Here is a 21232-nt window from a genome sequence, read left to right on the forward strand (position 1 = left end):
GGTTTGCATTTTGTCTCAAGACAAATGTGATTTAGACACACACAAAATAAAGCTTTAGTATTTTGAACAGAGATAATTTTCAAATTCATGGGTGGGACAGAAAATGTCCTGAAATTGTAAAATGGTCCTTATGATGTGCAAAAAGTGATACATTTGATCATATTACATTGTAATATGTTTATTCCCAAGTTATTTTGCCTGGTCTGTCTGTTCAGCTGAAGATATAATGATGTGAAAATACTCGTTCTCTAACATCGAAGATGAATATCTCAGCATTCAGTTCTGTCCTCTAGTTTAGTTTCTATCCTAAAGATGCTGGGGAACCAGGACATAAGGATGAGAGGTGGTCTACTAGAACAAAACATGACATACATAGACAAGGACTGGGAATATGGAATTGATGGCATGAAGCATTAGGAGCTGATGTTATTTTAGACAGAAGAGACCAAAGTGGAGATGTTTGGCCATAATGCACAGCACCACATTTGGAGACAACAAATACAGCTTATCAGCACAAATATCTCCAACCAAATGTCAAGCACGGTGGTAGAGGGATGATGATTTGTGCTTGTTTTGCAGCAACAGGACCTGGGCACCGTGCAGTCATTGAATCAACCTTGAACTTCTCTGTATACCAAAGTATTGTGGAGTCAAATGTGAGGCTATCTATTCAACAGCTAAAGCTTGGCTCAAAAAACTGGACAATGATCCGAAGCACAGTGGCAAATCTACAACAGAATGGCTGGAAAAGAAATCTATTTATTTTTGGATACCCACCCAGAGTAAATGTCACATGACAAAAGTTTTGCTCATTGCTCTTTGGTCACACTTTTCTTTATAAAAATAAAAAATCTTTAGGTTATTTGTAACAAAAAGAGGTTGTCCTGAAAATATTTTTACTTTAATATTTAGAATAAATTATTAAAAAATTGATTTAGGGGTATAGTAATGGTTGGGATTAACCAGAGTTTAGGGATTAACTAACAGCTGGTGGGTAACCCGCGCCTACGTTACTACGTTGTACATGTAACCCGGAAATAATTTGAAACTGGACGTAAACCCTGCCGGGAGATGCTGTTGTCATAATCAGGCAGATGTAAATACGGAATAACCTCACTGAAACGGCCCTTACAGGGAGAGGTAATTTAAGAGTTGCTGGAGAACCGGGCAGTTTTAAAAGTATTGTCTCTGCTTTGTCGTTTTATACAAGTCAGCTTTAAATCTTCTCGGGGAGCAGGCTAACTGCTAGCGGGCTAGCTGTAGCAGTGTGGCTGGCTGTGGGTGCCATAGCAACCGTTTAGGAAACACTGGCTGTAGTGGCTAGCTCGTCAGGCTAGCATCGGTTTGTTATGCTAGCGTTAAACACGACGCCGAGGAGTGTCCAAGTCAACCCTGGTTAATTAATGTCACAAGTCAGCGTTATCTACGTGCATCGTCGCGCCTCTACTTAGTTCTAAATTTGCTTCGCGCTTTGTAGCGAGCTGTCGGTGATGGCACACCACCGTAACGTTAAAGTGTTGAGTTTAGCTAACTTGGCCAACGGTAATTTCCATCACATGCAGTAAGCTAACGTTAGCCACCGAGGCCGTAAACTTGGGTTACCTCGACGCCACCGTTATGTAAACGCCGGCACCGCTGTTTGTCGTTTATGTTCTCAATTTCGGATTATTCTTTGTCATGTTAGATTATCGTAACTTTGAGTCACTTTAGCAGTGCTGTCATAGCTCAGCCTGATTGTTAGAGGGTCTTATCTAGTGGTGGTAAGGTTAGATTTGGTGCTGAGTTAGCTGCTAGTTAATTATTTTCTTGCACGATTAATCTTACTGATAGTAGTAGACACAAATTTTTATATTGCATTTCATAATGAATGGTCTTCCTTGCACTGCAACAACAAATTAACGGTGGTACGTTTTAGTTAGCCACTGTTCCCACTAACATTTAGTGTTTTTTCTTTTGGGTTTTTTTGTTTTTTTTATTCTTTTGTTAATTAAGAGGGGTGTCGTCTAACTTGTTATTTACTGTGTAAGCCACACCAATTTAACTTGAGTTCAGAAAATGTGAAGCTCGACCGCTACCTGCAATAATTAATGTTTTCTACTAAAGAATTAAGAGATTGTATACAAAATTAGGTGTGTGTGAGTGAAAGAATTCACGTCTGCCACAAATGTCATTTCAGTAGTCAGTCTGAACTAATATGGATGTTGACGACTGCAATGGCCGGTCTTACATATCAGGTACAGCTCCGTTTTATTTAGTCTCAGATCTATTTAGCTTCTAAGGTTGGCATGTTAAAATGATGGATCTTGTTTCTGTCATGTTTTGTTTGGCTGCAGGTAGTGGAGACTCTTCATTGGAAAGAGAGTTTTCTGGAGCTCTTGGAGGTCCAACAGTGAGCACGCCAAACAGCAAAGAAAACTCTCCCAGTCGTTCCCTCAGTGGTTAGTGAGAACTTCGGGTGTCTTTATTAGTTCTCAATATATTGTACTATGAAACTTTGTCTTTTAGTGTGACTGTCAAATATTTTCTAAGGTACATAAATATTTTGTAATTTTTTCTTATCATTGTCAGATTATGTTCATGCATTAATAATATGAATTTGAGATTAAAGTACTGGAGCAGCCCTACTCACCCTAAGTTATCTAGTGCTGTGAAATACTTCATGATATTTTTTTTTTTTTTTTTTTTTTGCATGTTTGTCACATGTTTCAGAATTTTAATATTAGACAAAGATAACCTGAGTAAATACAAAATGCAAAATTATTTCATTTATTAAGGGGAAAAAATATCTGTATTCCTGACCCTGTGTGGAAAAATTGATTAGGTGGACTTGCTGATGTGTTTACGATCACTGTCCTGCTGCATAACCCAAGTGCGCTTGAAATTCAGGGCATGAACTGATGGCCAAACATTCTCCTTCAGAATTTTCTGGTAGAGAGCAAAATTCATGGTTCCATCAATTACAGCAAGTTGTCCAAGTCCTGAAACAGCAAAGTAGCCCCAGGCCATCATGCTGCCACCACCATGTTTGACTGTTGGTGTGAGGTTATTTTCATGAAATGTTGTGTTAGCTTTATGCCAGATGTAACAGGATGCAAAAGTTTGGCTTTTGTCTCGTCAGTCCACAGAATATTTTCCCAGAAATATTAAGATTTTTTTTTTTTTTTTTAGCTAATGTGAAATGATCCTTTGTGTTCTTTTTGGTCAGCAGTTGTTTTCTCCTTGGAACTCTCCCGTGGATGCCATTTTTGTCCAGTCTCTTTCTTATTGTTGAATCATGAACTCTGACCTTAACTGAGCCAAGTGAGGCCTGCAATTCTTTAGATGTTGTTCTAGATTCTTTTGTGACCTCCTGGATGAGTCGTTGGATGCACTATTGGAGTAATTTTGGTAGGTAGGGCACTGCTGGAAAGGTTCACCACTGTTCCAATTTTCCCCATTTGTGGATAGTGGCTCTCACCATGGTTCACTGGAGTCCCAACTCCTTAGAAATGGCTTTGTAAAAAGTTATTTCTTTTGATTGTAGCCTGATTTAACAAGGGGGCAGTTGTTTTTTTCACACAGAGCCAGGTAGGATTGGATAGCTTTTTTCATTTAATAAATGAAATCATGATTTAAAAACTACATTTAGTATTTACTTGGGTTATCTTTGACTAATAGAATTTGTTTGCTCTGAAACATTTAAGTGTGGCAAATATGTAAAAGACTAAGAAATGCAGAAGGGGGCAAATACTTTTTCACAGCACTGTAAACTTACACTCACTTTGTTTTCTCTTTATATAAGTCTGGCAACACACTTATTATTCCACTTGTACTTCTGTAGCCAACTCCATTAAAGTGGAGTTGTACAGTGATGAAGACCCAGGTCGCAGTACCGAAGATGAGCGAGGGGAGCGGGTTGAAGAAGGAGGTGCAGAGCAAGGATCTGAGACTGTCGGAAGCTACAGAGAGCTCACCAATCCTGAAATCATGCCAAGTGGAGCCATCAGACTGCCAAATGGAAAGCTCAAGTGTGACGTCTGTGGAATGATCTGCATTGGGCCTAATGTGCTCATGGTGCACAAACGCAGCCATACAGGTGACCAGTCAGTTAAGTTCCAATAAATGTAGATAAGTTCTGTTTGCTTTTTGTTAAAGAAAGTAGGTTGGATGTAGAAAATATCCTGGAATTTTATTTGAAATGAGGATTGCATACATTGACATACTATATGTCATTGTTAACTTAAGAACCTTTTTGTTGAGGTATAGTTAAATTATTCTGAAAAAATGCTAATTATGCTTGAAAAGTTGGGTTAACAGGTTTATGCTTTCCACAGGTGAGCGACCATTTCAGTGTAATCAGTGTGGCGCGTCCTTCACACAAAAGGGAAACCTGCTCCGCCACATCAAGCTGCACTCGGGGGAGAAGCCCTTTAAGTGTCCCTTTTGCAGCTATGCCTGTCGAAGACGAGATGCACTTACTGGCCACCTTCGCACTCATGCAGGTAGGACTGTGTTTTTGTTTTGTTTTGTTCCTTTTTTTCCCCTTTAAAGTGTACAATGACAGTAAAAATTCTGTTTCCACTTATGTTACCAGTGTCTTCTCCAACTGTTGGGAAGCCATATAAGTGCAGCTATTGTGGCCGTAGTTACAAGCAGCAAAGCACCTTGGAGGAGCACCGTGAGCGCTGTCACAGCTACTTGCAGAGCCTAGATTCCCAGCAGCCGACCAGTGCACCAAATTCAGGTATGTGTTTATGGAAATGGCTTGCACAGTATGGTGTTATAGCAATATTAGCCTCACAATGGGAGTGTAGTAGCATCTAATGTAGACATGTAGTCTGTCTCCTTAGCAAGTCAAAGTGGAGAACCACTTTTATTTCCAAAAGGTGCTTGAGGTTTTATGCAAACCAGAATTTAGGCAAACATAAATAGAAAACCCTAAAATAACGTTAAAGTTTGTTTATACTCTGTACAGGAGAGGAAGTGAGAGAGCTAGAGTTTATACCAGATCCTCTACTGCAGCCCTCCTCAGACAAGATGGCGTTTATCGATCGGCTCGCCAACAGCATCACCAAACGCAAGAGGTCCACGCCACAAAAATTTGTAGGTGAGCATTTGGTCTCAGTGTGGACGGATTCAGGAAACTCAGAAAGCAGTAGTCATTACTTAAATTGGAATACAACACGAAGTAAGACAGAAGTCTTTTGTTCTGCTGATATGACCACCAGCTATGATTTTAGGTATTTAAGTAGCATCTGACACAGCAGTAATTTGGTTAGGAAAGGTCTGAAACACCCATAAATGAAGGGCTGCTCTCCGTATAGTAATTTAACTGAAAAAACAAAGACTTACTTGTTTTGTAAAATTACCATCCTAACACCAGCATTACAATAAAATAGAGAATGAGTCCAAAAATCTCACTGTCATTGAACGGTATTATAAAGCCCTATTTCTCTGTGTTGCAGGGCAGAAGCACATACGCCTCAATCTTGCAGATGCACCTTATGAGCTCACTGCTAGTTTGGATAAAGATGGAGACATGCTGCACCCAGGAGACCTTGATGCCCTGCACTTTACTGGTCTGGGAGGAGAATACGTAGGTGTTGCAGGTAATGGAGGAGGAGGTGTATCAGACTCGCTAAGACCCTTACACCCATCTGCCAGTCACCCTTCGTGTTTATCAGAACTCAGGCCAATTCACAGCTCCACCCATGCTCCTGTTCCCCTTGGCCCAAGGTTGGATTGCACAGGGGCAGGAGCTGGGCTGGGAGCTGTGGTTGTAGGGGGCAGGGAGGCAGCAGAGGGTCATGAAGACCTGCCTGTGGGTCGAAGTCACGCACCTTCACCTAGCAATGGTTGCCAGGATTCTACTGACACAGAAAGCATGGCAGATGAGCCGTGCAACAGCTGCGTTCCGACTCCGACTTTGCACAGTAACAACGGCCATCACCTCCTCCACTCTAACAACCATAACCCAGCACCTCCACCCATCACACACCACAGGAGTCGGAGCAGACACAGCCCCAGCCATGCCAAAGACCGGGAGGTGGAAAGAGAGGATGGAGGCCATTCAGTTCTCCCACCTCCTGCACATGCTCCGACACCCAGCTCACCTACAGCGCCCTCATCTACCTCCAGGGAAGCTTTTCGGGTTGTAGACGGGGAGGGGCGAGCTGTGCGTTCTTTCCGTTGCGAGCACTGCCGTGTGCTTTTCCTGGACCACGTTATGTTTACAATCCACATGGGTTGCCATGGTTTTCGGCAGCCTTTTGAGTGCAACATCTGTGGCCATCGCAGCCAGGATCGCTATGAATTTTCTTCGCACATTGTCCGTGGAGAGCACATCTTTGACTGAGGATAAAAGGACAGCCTGCTGCGCCTAGAGCTTTTTTTACACTGAGACTGGGATTTGGTTGAGTTTGGTCTGCACATGAGCTAAAGGCATCTGTGATGGTGTGAAACTGATGTTTCTAACAGGCAGGCAGTTGGCATGTGAAAAGTGAAAAGCTCATGTATACATTTGAAGAATTAGAATAGAGCCCTTTATTCCTTTCAGTCCACGTTTGACAACAAATCTATATTAAATTGTTCTAAAGTAGATGAAGAGCCAACACTTTTTCATCCACATATGTGCCTTGCTCCAAAATTCAGAATTTCAACCCTGCTGCACATATTATTGTAGAAAAATCTGACTTTTGTTGCTGAAAAGTTTCCCCCCTTGTGCACTTTAGTAGAGATGACAGAAAATAAAGTTAAATATGAAGCTTTTAGGCTTGCCTATAATGGAATCCCTACAAATTTTTATGCCTCTTCCTAAGAGTACCTTTGGCAAACAGGCCTTTCTTTGGGCCACATTTTTTTCCCAGCCTGGGGTTGATTCTGTACGACTTTTTATAATGTAAAGTCAAGTGCAGACCAAACTTGAAAATCATGTCCAAGTCATCTAGAATTTGTTTGAGGGGTTGTCATTGTATTAGAAATGCACTTTGGTTACAGTGTGGGTGGACTAAACAGATTGTGTGTGTGTGTGTGTGTGTGTGTGTGTGTGTGTGTGTGTGTGTGTGTGTGTGTGAGTGTGTGTGTGTGAGAAAGAGAACCTGTGAGACTTTGTGTTTTGTTTTGTTTTTTGAAAGTAAATTCAATACGTAAAATGGAAAATGAAGGCCTTTATTTCTGTGAGTGAATGCTGTGTTGGAAAGTATATGAATTGTTTTTTTTTTCTATGACTGCTTTTGTTGCACTGATACCTGCCAGAATACAATTATATTAAACTATTTTATAGAATACATTAATGACCTGCACATTTCTCTCAAAATGTGAGGAAAAACCGGTTCTCACAAGGAATGGGATTCAAGCATCACTGCCACAACTTGAGAGATTACTGAAGAGGTTTGGGTGTTTGTATCCCCCCCTCACACTGCAAACCAACACTAATAATCAACTAATCTGCTTATGCTATACTTAAACATGATTTTGGTGTTACGTCATTGTCCTGTGCCTTTCTATACCTTTTTGACCAGACTGAAGGACGTGAGATACAAAATCTTTTCTGGCCCGTAGTTTGACTGTAGCTCTATTCAGCAGAAGTCTGGCTATTTTTTTTTTTTTATCAGTTTTATTTGCAGAGATCCAATTCTGACTGAGCAAAGATGAAATGTGCATGGCTTTTGAAACATGCTGCTATGACATGGGAGCAGTAAGGAGTAGCACTTCACTACCGTCCTCACAGGTTAGAAACAACTGTTAAGATATTTTAGTCCAGTGGCATATGTTACAGTAGAACGAAATGGGAGTTTTTCATATTGCTTGGGATCTATTAAAAAATTCAGAGAAAAAGTGAAAAAAAAAAAATTAACCTGTTTTGGTCATTTGTGTGGCAAAGAAATCTAAAGAGAAATGCGTCAGCTCTTGATTCTATTTATTTTCATGTTAAAACAGCAGAGATAGTTGTTGTAGTCACTCTCCATTAGTACTTAATTTGACACAAACAAAATAGGCTTACTATTGAGAAGGATGCTTTGAAATTTCTAAAAGACAGACTTGGGCATAAAAATTAATAGTTCGTTTAAGTTGATTGGGGCTAGGGTTTCTTTTCATGTACTCAGCAGCACAAAGATAAATTTGAGACACCGTGACAGACAAATTTACCAAAGATGAACTGAAATTTACAAAGAAGACTGGAAAAACGGTGACAATAGTCAAACTCATCAGCGGACTTGATCCTAATAATTTTTACTTGGTGTGAATGATATCTTATTAAATACGATTTCCCCTGTATTTGTATAACTGATATTTTGCCCTATTTTCACAATAGGGGCTTAAGAAATATTATTTACTGTAAAATATTTGCAGTCTAAAAGCATATTTGGGGATATATTAGTATTTGTTAATGGGTTTGATTTTTGTCATATTCTGAACTCCATCTTGACTCACATTTCAAAGAGCTGTCTGGATGTGCAGTTCTATGAAAAAGAATTAAACAGTAATACTCTGTTTTTATACTATTTGTAAGATCAGCAGTACCGTGGTTCTCTATAGCACCAAATAATTTGCCCAAGGCTGAGCCAAAGAACCACTGTTTCCTACTGTTAAGCACTTTTCCCTACTATGGTGGCAAAAAATGAAAACTTAGTTTAAGTGAATTAATATATTTGTACATACAGTATAAATTACAAGAAAGCTGCAAGTTGTTTTTGTTCTTTTAATAATGCTGTTATTAAAGCCTTGTTATGTTCAAATGTTCTCATCTCTTTGCAGAAGATCTTTGAAAATACATAACGTAAATGTTCATCTTATTTCATTTGACGATGGAAGAATGGTTGGAAGTGTATCTACATTTGTTTTGTTATTAGTTCAGTCATTTGTAGCCACAGTGCAGTAAGGTGATCTGGTCACCACACTAGCAACACAACCTCAACATATTTTTCATTTCTTCTCAAGTCACTTTTAATATTCTAATCATCTTGCCTTAATTTGAGAGCAGACTGTTAGATGAGATTGGGACTGAAGTTAGTTTGCAAATCATCACAGAATCTTACAGTCTAAAAATTAAAAAAAACAAACATTTTCAGTGACACCAAAGTTAGCAGTGATACTTTTCATATCATCTTACACTGTGTATATTCTGATTTAGGCCCATGTGAGTCTTCTCCAGTTGGTGTGATGTATGTGAATTGGGTCGTTGCTGTTGTGCCTTTGGCTGGAGGTCTTTAATGCATTTTGTGTGAACGGTTAAAATTCTCGGTGTAAAACTTTATGCTGTTAGTGCAGACTCCATGTTTTGAGTATACCTCAACCCACCACAGTGACCCTGGCCAGAACCAGTCTTTTCATGTTTACAATTCGTTGAATATCAATTTATCAAAATGACTTCAGTAAAGGAGCCAAAGAAAAATATTGGAGATAAATAAACAAGTGTGTCCAGTTTTGTTGACCTCGCGTAAAATATTGTACAAAAACATAAGAAAAAGGTTTTACTTTCCAATGGTTTGACTCTTTGACAGAATTTGGATATTCAATTAAGTTCTGCATTATTGGTGGAGCAAATTCTCAATTTGTGTGCTACAGTGGTTGGGAATGTGCTTCTAAACCTGATGCATGTGGTACCAGTGCTGTTTGCTCCTCAGCTGACACCCAGCCACCTGTTTTAGTCTTAAGGACAACCAAATAAACTGTCTACTCCAGTTCAAGTCTATACTTAAGAAAATAAACTCCAGCTTTGTGGTATTTTGTGTTTTAAAATTTTCCCTGTTGCACTTTGTTCCTTTCAGTTTTTCTAACCTGCATTTCCCCCGCTCTCTAAATGGTCTGATATCGCTTTAACTGCAGAGCCTTTCTAAATGTATCATATGTAATTTTGCATTTGCATAATTTGATCTTAAGCTACTGTTAGTTTTGTACTGTAAGAAAAGTCTATTCCAAATAAAATATTTGAGCAGTTTGTCTTTCCTACAAGCACACAAGGTTCAATTAATGAGATTCACACGTTCATATTTTTGTAAAGATTTTTTCCATTTATTTTTCAGGTTTACAGCATTTTCAAATTCTGCTTTACATGGGCTTCGGAGGAGCTCTTGGTGCACCAGCCTGTAAAAGAGAAACATTTTTTAGATTAAACAAGTGTAACCACAATTGGTTTGAATGTTTATCTCAACCACCTTTAATTTTAAAGTAGTTATATTTTAGTGTTCCTGCTATGAGTAGTGAGATTATGCAACTAAGAAACATGCTGTTCAGAAATAACTGAAGATTTAGTGGAGCTACACAACAGATGCAAAGGTAAACTGTGTGTGTGCGCGGACAGAACTCACAGTTGGCCTGAATCTGGGTGGCGGGGTGCGGTCTTTCCTGGCTTCACAGGAGCGGTTCCTCACCACCTTGCTGTGGATGGCACAGCTGACACAGTAGTGCAGCTTCACATAGAGCTTGGGCAGAATATATGCTGCAGAGGGAAGAAAGGTAAAGATGAGTCAAATCATCAGGATCAAAATATAAAAATGATTTATAGACACGAAGTACAGAAAATGCACTCACAGTCAAAGACGCTGGCCTCTGAGATGTCTCTCACGGCTGCCGCCTCCACGATATTCCTGATGACAAACTTCTTGATGGCCTTGTCCTTGGGGACACAACGGGCACAGTTGGTGCAGCGGATGGGCTGCACATGCCCACGGCCCTTCTTAGCACGACCGTTGTTCCTCCTCTTCTTGGTCTGCAAAAACAGAGGCCGCAGTTACAATAAGCAGGTGTATCCACCACAAAAAGTACAATCAAGCTGAGTCAAATGATGCAGAGGGCTGTGTTTAGACAGTTATTCAGAAATTCAGCTTTGTGTTAAGGTATTAAGAATTAACTAAAAAATATTCCTGGTATCCTTTATAAAAGAAGATCAGCACAAGTTTCAAAATTTTCACCATCACCCAGCCTCACCGGTTATTAACGCCACTAAGCCGTGACTTCAGAGTAGCAGTTTATTACACTAGAAACTCCTTAGCAATTTTTCTGAGTATTACTTGATGTTCACGTCTATTGTAACGCCTCCGTGTGTGCATGTGACGCCAATTAAAGCGTATCGTTAAACTGACGCACATGTGCAATCCTGTTCCACATACAAGTATAAACTAATGCCATCAATCACAAGCCACTTCATTAATATGTACAATTGATTAGTCTGTATCTTAGGCTACAACTGATTCAGTTCATGGGTGGCTTCCACTGAAACACACATTTACACCATGAACTGTTTTCTGTGTTATTTATCCGTCTGCTTTGTAAATAATTACGATGTGTAATTTTTGTAGCCACATCTGTTGGCTATGCTACAGTCCAAACCTACACCGACTTTATCCTTTGCTAGCTCACAGAACACATGCACAAAACGGGCTAGCGTGCTAACAGCTAGCATTAGGCCCAAACTCATTTTGAATCTTTCAGGGTGTCATTTAACATCAGTTCTCCATTTTGCAACTTAAATATGAGTTTAAAATACCCATATAGATGTAACTATGTGCTACTGTTGGACTTAAACATACGTTTATTTTGTTTTTACGATCCGGCCGTCAGTGAAACACACTCACCATGTTGCACGGGAAGCTGGAAAGAGGACCGGAAGAGGTTGCACCGCGGGAAGTAGTGCGGATGCTCCGCCCTCTAAATGTTTTGAACAAAATGACAAAGTCCGTTTGATGTTTTGCTTACGTTTTATTATTTGCAAAAGAAAGATGCCTATTACACACTAGGTTGAAAAAGCAAAAAAAAAAAAAAAAGAAAGAAAGAAAATTTATGGAAAATAACAAAAAGAACGACATTGAACTCGCGGAGGGATACCAGGATCACGCTTACACGCTACAATTGATTGTAAAAGTCCAAGCGTCATCCGAGTGAGCGGAGTTAACAGTTCAGGCAAAGTCCGAACGGAAAAGGCGGCGTTATTGGCCTAGCTGCTAAATAAAACAAGCTCACCTAGATTTTTAGAGCGCGTTAAAATGTGCATACTCTAGCAAAACAACAGAATAAAATTAGATAAGTAAAAAGTTGTACCTTTTTTGCAATTTTTTTCACCTTAATCGTTTTTATCCATGGTCTGCTTTATAATCCAAATTCTTGGCTTGTCGTGACCGGAGCTTTCTATACATTTACTGTAAAATTACATTTAGGTCCACTATATAAATATCATGTACGTATAATAACGCTAAAGAACGAGAATAGATTTAAGCAATCTGACAACAATTTTTTATTTATTATATCTGTAGACGACTCTGTCATATTCTTATACTGTTTGGCTAAATGTAGAAGATGATCCACTGTGGATCAATCTTCATCGAGACCAAAATGGTCTGTGGAGACTGCCAGTCACCGTGCTCAAAGGACAATGTAGTGCGCAAAAAGACTGGGATACAAAAGGAAAAGTGGGGGAAATGCTGATAAAGTGCCTTATTAGAATACTTTATCAAGAGAGTATTACAACTTATTTTTTTAGGGGATCATGTGAGTCATCTTCAAAAAGGAGAAATGGGCTAAATGTATTTTTATGGACTCGTTAGGTGATAATTGGTAACTCAGAGAATATCTCTTGGTGACACGCCACAGTTTTGCTCATAATGGATGTTTCTTTTTACATAAGGCTATTCACTGGTCATCTTTCAAAGCTGCCTGTCCTTTTTCTGTACACAAATGAGCAGGTACTTGCAAAAGAGGCTTTTTAAAACATTTTCATAAAAAGCACCTAAATAAACAGACATCGAAGAAGGGTTGATTAAACTGGCTATTCTTACATCAGGCCATACTGTCCTGATGCAGGGGTTTCTAAACACTTCATTTATGCTTCTCCTGGTGAAAAAAACTTTAACAAATTATTTTTGTAATAAATGTGACATCAAAAAGTGTTACAGTTCTGCTGTTCTGGTGGTATACAGCTTACCAGTTGCATAAATTAGTCTTACTATAAAGTAAATATGAGCTCTCTGCTTTTAGGGACTGAAGTGTAGGCTTACAGATTTGTTAGGGCTGTGACACAACTAAAACATTTCCTGTTAACACCTGGTATGATGATATAATCTATGTCTGGAAACATCCACTAGATCCTAACATTTGACCTGTATGTGTTTTCATTTTTAGCTCATAATTAATTTCCATTTTTGTAATCCTGCCCATAATTTCATCTCATCACTGGTGTTAAACAGTCAAACTGACTCAGAGCAGAGCTTCAACATCCAATTGAATCGCATTTATTTATAAAGCACATTTAAAAAAAACAAAACAACAACAAAGTTTACCAAAGTGCTGTACACAGGGAAAATAAGATAAAATGAATACACCAAACACACACACACACACACACACACACACATCTAAAGTATATCTAAGAAATCACAAGATTATAAAATAATACAACAGCTCAGAAAGATGGCTCTCACTCTGATTTGAAGGTCAAAGAATAAACATACATTTTAAGACACACTTTAAACACATGCACAGTAGAAGCTGACCTAACGTAAGGGGGCAACTAATTCCATAGTTTAGGGGCTATGGCTGAGAAAGCTCGGTCCCCCCTGCTCTTAAGCCTAGTTTGTGGGCTCTGTTTTTCCATTACTGCTGCCACCTGTAGATTTTGTCAGACATGCTTGAGTTAGCGATTAGAACCAGAGTTAGTTGACCTTTCACCTTATGGAATTGATGTTTTTTTCTTTTGAATATGGTCATGCTGTAGGGGACTACATTTACATCTGGTTGAGATCTGATTATAATGTTATAATGTGAGCGTAACCACTGAGAAATATAGCCTGGCTGATTCAGTTAGAAGTGTACCCCTGCTTTTCATCCTTTGTCAGCAGGGATAGGCTCCAGCCCCCCCGCGACCCTGAACAGGATAAGTGGAAGACAATGGATGGATGGATGGATGGATGGATGGATGGATGGATCGATGGATGGATGGATGATTCAGACACATCTTATACACCAATAAGGCATAACATGTATTTGACCTAATCCAAAGTGTTATACAGGTGTAAGGATAATAAGGTTGTGCCACAGTTGTTCTGTCAGCTCCAAGTTCTTTATCTGTAATTCTCTTAATTGGTCACAAGAGGGCACTCAGCCCACAGTGGCTCTTGAAATCTTGGCATGCCATCACTGAACCAGGACCTACTATCACTGTTATTGAAGCTGTTAGAGCTACAGCACAAACTCTAAATTCTAACCACATAAATTAAAAAAAAAAAAAGACCTCATCTCCATGGCACCATAAAACTAAACAAGCATGTGCTGTTGTTCTTCATATTTCAGCTGCTCCTTCCAGGGGTTGCCACAGTGGATCGTTTGCTTCCAGCTCACTCTATCCCTAGCATCCTCCTCTGTCACACAACCCTCTGCATGTTTTCCTTCACTACATCCATGAATCTTCTCTGTGGGCTTCTTTTCCTCCTACCTGGCAGCTCCATATTCAACAACATATCCACCATCCTTCCCCTGCACATATCCAAACCATCTCAGGCTTGCCTCTCTAACTTTGTCGCCAAAGTGCTCAACCTGAGCTGTCCTGCTGATATACTCATTTCTAATCCTGTCCCTCCTGGTCACTCCCAGTGGAGATCTTAGCATTTTCAGCTCTGCCTTCTGTCTTTTTCTCAGTGTCATCATCTCCAAATCTTACTTCATAACAGGTCTCACTCTTGTTGTTATTCCTCTATCACAAATCACCCCTGACACTTGTCTCCACCCACTCCACCCTGCCTGCACTCTCTTCTTCACCTCTCTTGTGCACTGTCTGTTGCTTTGGTCGGTTGACTTCAGGTATTTAACCTCATCTACCTTCACTATCTATGCTCCTTGCATCTTCACCTTTCTGTCTCCTTTTCATTCACACATGTATCCTGTCTTGCTTCTACTGACTTTTATTCCTCTTCTCTCCAGAGCACACCTCCACCTCTCTAGGCTCTCTTCCACCTGCTCCCTACTCTCACTACAGATCACAATGTCATCTGCAGACATCATAGTCCACAGAGACTCCTGCCTGACCTCATTTGTCAGCCTGTCCATCACCATTGCAAACAAGAAGGGGCTCAGAGCCAGTCCCTGATGTAATCCCACCCCAACCTTGAACCCATCTGTCACTCCTACTGCACAACTAACTCTATCTTGCTGTCCTCAAACATGTCTCTCTGCCTCCCCTGAGTCCCTCATGTAATACCACAGGTCCTCTCTTTGCACTCTATCATACTTTCTCTAGATATGTCCTGTTATTTTTAAATAAACATAAAGAACACACTCAATTAAAAAAATGTTTTATTTAAATAGTTCAGTGACTTGTCCTTATTTCTTCTTGCTCTTCTTATCCTTGGCCTTCTTTTTGCTAGGCTTCTGGGCACTGGCCTTTTTGTAAAGGTAAAGTCCAACCAAGCCAAGCAGAGTGGGCACCAAGGCCAAACACACCAGGGGGAAAACATCGTTGACCATCTTCTGCCACTGCGTCTGCTGTGACAGAGAAATCACCTCCACCTCAAACTCGAGAGCAGCATTACCTAGGAGAGATCCAAGTCACATTCACTGTTCAGTAAAACACAGTTATATTCAACACAAATTGTAAGGTTTGTAGTGTCATGCACAGTAGTGAAGTTTTTTAAGTACTTTTCCTTTAAATCTATTGTTTATGATTATATGTTATGTGGGTCACAAAATAAAGAAAAATTCATAAATAAATCATAAGAAACAACAAATGCACCAAAATGTTTCCACACGAGTTCACTGCATCATGCTCTGTGGCATATATAAAAATGCTGTTTACTCTGACTTAGTATCAAGATGCCAAAAGCTATAAAAATGTGAGTGACTTTGAAAGAAAATTCATTGTTTGGGCACAGATTTCAGGAGCTGTTTTCACACTTGAACTCAGAAGAAATCAAAATCAGGACGTGTCCGATGTCATCCTTTCTCACATATAACACAAAGCAGGAGACGTATTCAGATGTGTTTGAACTACTGGAAGTACTCTGGTTTAGATGAGAGTGCTGCGTGTGTAGCACGAGCGGGAGGCAGGATTTAGGAGGGCCACTGTACTATCCCCCATGTAGGCACATAACATGGATCTGTACCAATGAGGTGGCAGATACAACTGTGTCTGATCATTTGCATTCCCACTAGGGTTTAATCCCGGGATCCGGGATTCCCGGGAAATGCGATCAGAACCATTTCCCGTTTCCCGGGAAACGTTAGACGGGAAACCGGGAAAAAAGTCGCGCGCGTTGATTTGACTTTCAGAAAGAAAAGAAAGCTTCATAATGTTAAATTTAAGGAAATATTGAGAGAAGGGTTCGTTTAATGCGAAAAGCATTACTCTTCATTTCAGGCACGTTCAGCCTCCGTTTAAGGCTTCAGCTTCATCTCAAGCGTTTTAATAGAGGTATTACACAGTTGTGCTTTTTTCCTCTTTAATTTGTTGAAATCGTAGGCAATGTGTTTACCCTAAGGTATTTTGTATTATATAATTTTATATTATTATATATTGTTATATTGCATTATATAGCCTATAAAATATGCCTGCCCTGAACAATAAAGAAATATCTGTTTAACTTCGAGTGTTTCTTTTCCTCGTTTGCAGCCGCTTACTAACAATCATGAATTAGGATACGGGCCTAATGTGTGAAGAAATTATCATGAAATAGATTGCTTTAACATATTTCGCTTTTAAAATGGAGTTGAGTAAAATGTATATTTTTTAGGCTATAAGGATCGGCCAGTTTTTCAATAGACGATTCACAGCGAACCTACTTTAACCCTCAGACACGGTGTTATAAATTTGCTGTTGCCAGAATGGCAATGACCAAGTCGTAGTGCATTACTCAAGGCCCTGTGTTATGCCATATTATAGTGTAGTACGGTAGTTAACTTTTCAATGACTATTATAGCATTCCACTGGTGGAGATATAGCGCAACAGATGTCGCCACGACAGCGTGGCTGAGCCTTTATCAATGCTGTGGAGATGAACCGTATTGTTTTGCACCAGCAGTTGTAAAATAGCTTGGTATAATTCCATGTACAATGGAGGAATATTCGAATTATATTTGTTAAGGGAGTGTTGAGGAACGATACAACACCGCATAGCTCGAGCACTCGAATGCCGAGATGTAGGTTTTATTGCGTTAATCAAGCCGACGTTACCCCCTACTGGGCATAACAGGACATAGCTGGAAAGCTACCTCTACAATATCACAATAGGTTAAGGCCGACACAGGCTACAGAAGGCCTAATTAAAATAAAAAAATAAATAAACTTTTTCCCGGGATTCCCGGGAAATGACGAGCCATTTCCCGATTTCCTGATTCATGTCATTTTCGGGAAAAATATTAAACCCTAATTCCCACATGTATCTTCACCGTGCAAAGTCGTGTTCAGGTCTGCAGCGCAAGTGCGAAAACAGACCACGGTGCATGTTCATTAGTGCGACATAGAAGCACAAAAAGATGAGCAACTCTTCCTCAGGTGACTGAGGATGTTAATGCAGAGCATGATCAGACTCTGTCAGCAAGAAAAGGCCTGAGCGATCGCCTTTTTCTTATAATGAAACATCTCTAATAAAGGCCTTCAGTTACTGCATGCCACCAAAACCGAACACTGACGGGAGATTTTGGCCCAACGTTTTTGACAGCACTCTCCACAAACATAAAATGATAAAATATCTTAGAAAATTGGTATTGATCGTTCTGGTAAAGCTCCAGAGACTTATAGAATAAATACCAAGGAGTACCGAACGTGTTTTGATGATGTGTCAATGTGCAGTACTGGGACAGACTTCACTACATTTGACGCCAACTGGATTTTTCAGGAGGGTTTTCCAAATGTGCCTTCATGTTATATACATACAACAATATGATGTGATTTTAGCATTATCACCCAGCCGTGTGCTGTAGGCTATTTCTATCCTGCACTCTCAGTTCAGTACCTGGAATTGTTGGAGGGTAACCTTTCTTTCCATATGCAAGGTGAGAGGGAATAGTGGCTTTGATTTTCTGCCTGAATAAGAGAACAGAAACATACAGAAAGTCATATTTGGAGGAAGCATTTCTCAGATCCACTTCAAAACTAACCACTCTGGCATTTTTAATTTGTGACTGCATGCATGCAAATCAATTCTTGATCTCTTTCCCACCCAGTGGACCATTCACTTACCCTTCACAGACACCAACCAAGCTTTGCTCCAGACCTGATAAGAAATGTACACAGAGACAGTCAATCAGTAAAGCAAGCACATCCACTACTTGTTATCAAATGTAAGCTAATCACTCTGATAGAGCTTATTCCATCCATCCATTTGATAACTTACCAGCAATAACTGTCCTCTTGCCCAGCTCAACAACAAGAGGGTCCCGGGATAGAGATGAGTCAATCACCTTTCCATCCATCAGCTTACCCTGAAAACATTCAACAAGAGGAGTGAGATGGTGCTGAGAATTTAAAAAATTGCTGAGAGATTTCACTGCTTAGCTATGTTTACATTTCTGAGTCAATTGGGCAATTGGTGCATATTTTATACAGGTGGGTTTGAGTTTAAACATGAAAAGAAAAGTGTGAGACTGTCTTTTTTAATCACAAAACAGATTAATAACTTTGAAGATAGATGTAAAAAAAAAGTCACTGAAAAGCTGTGAGCAATCTAAAGTATATATAAGCATTTTTGATGCAATAAGAACACAAACTCACTTGGCAAGTTTCCCAGACAATGACTCAGTCTACATCTAACCTAAAAAGATGTATAATCAAGTTCTCCATTGCAAAAGGTTTTTCGTCTAGGACTCGTCTTAATCCATGTCTGGCAAACTAAGCCATAGTGCTTATACCTTAAAAGATGTTCCTGACATTTTGATAATTCACTGTTTTGCTAAGAGTTAGATGAAAAGGCTGATTGCCAGACATGTCTGTGGTTAGATTAGCTTGGCACCAACACGGGAAACAGGAGGGAGCTAAAGTAACAAATTCTGCCTTCCGTCAATTAAAAAGCAGTCAGGGTCTAATTAAACTCTTAATAAATATTGTATTAACACCAGGTGAACTGGAGAGGTGCAGCTCTTATCCAAACTAATAAAAGCCCAAAACAAATGTAAGTTTAAACATTCAAAACAGAACAAATATACATTTCCATCCACAAGTGCCTAAACTGAGTAATCAGGGTGTAATAATGTAAGAAGCAACAGACATTTGATTAGTCTCTTATTCCCCATTCAAATGGTCTAATTTCTTATTGTACACAGTTTATTTTTATGGCTATAACAGTGATTATTCCAATTTCTAGTTTTTGTGTTTTTTAAAAATGTTTTTACTTTGTTGCCCCTGTGAAGCACTTTGTAACAGGATTTAAAAAGTGCTATATAAATAATTATTTTTCTTATTATCTGTATCGATAGATTTTTTTCTATTATACTATCTATTCATCCATTTCTTATCCAAATCACGTGGGAGGGGAGCTGGAGCCTATATCAGCTGTAGGGGTAGGGTGCAACCTGGATGGGTCACCAGTCTATCACAGAGCTAATACAGAGACAGACAACCATTCACATTTGCACCTACTGCCAGTTTAAAGGTACCAGTTAATCAGTTGCTGCCTTGAAATGTACTCCTGTTGAAAAGCAAAAGAGGGCCAGACCTAAGAACACTTGGCAGCAGAGGTGGAAGCGATGAGACTTTCATGAAGTGAAACAAGCTCTGTTGCAGCCATTGGTAGTAGTAGTAGCACTAACCAGCCTAACACGCATGTCTCTGTACTGTGGGAGGGAGCTGGAGTACATAGAGACAACCTGCAAACTCCACACACACACTGGATTTGAACCCAGGACCTTCTTGCTGTGAGGCATCAGCAAACTACTTATTTTTATATTAATTATCATTTTGGATGAAAAAATAATTGCAGCAGTTAAGTTTGACCTTCTGGGTTTTATTGGAAATGGTTTCCTTTAACTCTAATGTAGTGACAGCACGTGACTTGAGAGGTAGAAATGGTCATGTGGAGGCAAATGAGCAAATCTGATTTTGCATATTTTGCACTGAGCTATCACTTTACATTTATATAATGGATCCGTTAGTTTCTATAATCCGGTTGATCGGCCTGTGGGTGGACCACACATACGTAAAACCTGAAGTGGTTGTGGTGCTGTTACTGCTGACGTGTTGCACCGCCCCATCGTTCCATAGTAAAATCAGAGAGGATCTCTGCATAAAAAAACACATTTAAAAACAGTCAATCACTACCTGACAATCAGAAAGCCGTTCAATAGGTGGCTGACCGCAGAGTCTTTTTATTATTCATATCTGTGTGTGAAACTGCACAAACCCAGCGAGGTCCACATGGCTCACGCAGACGGTGCCACATAGACAACAACCGCGCTCACGCTCAGCTGGTCTACCTACAAATCTCTGCTAAATGCACGCACCGTGAAGTGGCATATCAGCTGTGGACTCACCGTGTAGTGGATCTGCAGTGTGTCTCCCATTCTGGAAAGTATGGAGCAAGTTTCGGGTTTCACCTTGGGTCAGAAAAGTTGGCTGTTAACACTCGTGCATCTATGTTGCAGTGGGTGTCGTGTTAAAGCTGCGGCTGTTACTGCGTTGTTACATTGTAATACTCACCAAGGTCTCCACCTGCAGCTCCTCGGGCTCATCAGCGTCTTCTACCTGCGCGAGTCCACAGGTGAAGACTGCGAGCAGGAGCATAAAAACGGCGGTCTTCATTGTGAACTTCTGGGAAAGAGATGCCATCCAGCAACTTCCGTCTTCCACACTCAGAAGCAGAGCGAGAGAGAGAGACCGAGTGAGAGAGAGAGCCGCGCTGCAGCGTGTGCCCGTCGACCTCTGCGTCCAAAATGGCTCAGCCTCAGGTAATGCTGATGTGTTGTAATACTGCAGTGATAAGCTCTAATAGCTTCTGGACGTTGTCCCAACACCTGGATCTCCCAGAAGAACCCGCCTCAAACATTCCGCCAGCATCCCATCAGGCTGCCGTGGGTGTGAAGCGGAAGCTCTGCAGTGGCGCTGGGGGGCGGTGCTGCGCAGCTTCTGCGCGGCTCTGTTGCTCCCTCATCAGGCTGCTCCATGCTGGAGAGTCCGGCGTGCTCAGAAGTAAACACGCCACGTCGATGCTAGTCTCACTAGCCTCTGGTTCAGACTGCAGGAAACGTGAGCGTGATGGGTAGGACGCAGCTTTACTCCGGAAGTGATGTAAAATCATGTATTGCATGATAAGTATTAAAGTATTATAGAAATGTATTT

General features: G+C 40.2%; 3 protein-coding genes across 5 annotated transcripts; 1 reads left to right on the forward strand and 2 right to left on the reverse strand.

Annotated features, from left to right (window-relative positions):
• Window positions 1–1025: 1025 nt before the first annotated feature.
• LOC115780127 (zinc finger protein Eos) lies at window positions 1026–9930 on the forward strand. Of its 3 annotated transcripts, none has more exons than XM_030729129.1 (8): window positions 1026–1140; window positions 2177–2234; window positions 2334–2438; window positions 3821–4075; window positions 4314–4481; window positions 4574–4723; window positions 4955–5086; window positions 5445–9930. In XM_030729129.1, exons 2-8 carry the CDS (start codon window positions 2195–2197, stop codon window positions 6332–6334), a joined length of 1740 nt encoding a protein of 579 aa, XP_030584989.1. In that variant the 5' UTR covers window positions 1026–1140; window positions 2177–2194; the 3' UTR covers window positions 6335–9930. The 3 variants fall into 3 exon arrangements, with proteins under 3 accessions (XP_030584989.1, XP_030584990.1, XP_030584991.1); XM_030729130.1 differs by lacking the exon at window positions 1026–1140 and adding an exon at window positions 1330–1542; XM_030729131.1 differs by lacking the exon at window positions 1026–1140 and adding an exon at window positions 1555–1904.
• A 39-nt stretch (window positions 9931–9969) lies between these two features.
• LOC115780128 (40S ribosomal protein S26) lies at window positions 9970–11681 on the reverse strand. Its single transcript, XM_030729132.1, has 4 exons — window positions 11556–11681; window positions 10513–10690; window positions 10290–10420; window positions 9970–10065 (listed from the first exon to the last, which is right to left on the reverse strand). The coding sequence occupies exons 1-4, from the start codon at window positions 11556–11558 to the stop codon at window positions 10030–10032; spliced, it is 348 nt and encodes a 115-aa protein (XP_030584992.1). The 5' UTR covers window positions 11559–11681; the 3' UTR covers window positions 9970–10029.
• Window positions 11682–15243: 3562 nt separating this feature from the next.
• fkbp11 (FKBP prolyl isomerase 11) lies at window positions 15244–21037 on the reverse strand. Its single transcript, XM_030729814.1, has 6 exons — window positions 20594–21037; window positions 20428–20490; window positions 18297–18384; window positions 18143–18176; window positions 17916–17986; window positions 15244–15497 (listed from the first exon to the last, which is right to left on the reverse strand). Exons 1-6 carry the CDS (start codon window positions 20720–20722, stop codon window positions 15289–15291), a joined length of 594 nt encoding a protein of 197 aa, XP_030585674.1. The 5' UTR covers window positions 20723–21037; the 3' UTR covers window positions 15244–15288.
• Window positions 21038–21232: the final 195 nt, after the last annotated feature.

Source organism: Archocentrus centrarchus, chromosome 5 (genome assembly GCF_007364275.1).
Source record: "Archocentrus centrarchus isolate MPI-CPG fArcCen1 chromosome 5, fArcCen1, whole genome shotgun sequence".
Classification (NCBI taxonomy): domain Eukaryota; kingdom Metazoa; phylum Chordata; class Actinopteri; order Cichliformes; family Cichlidae; genus Archocentrus; species Archocentrus centrarchus.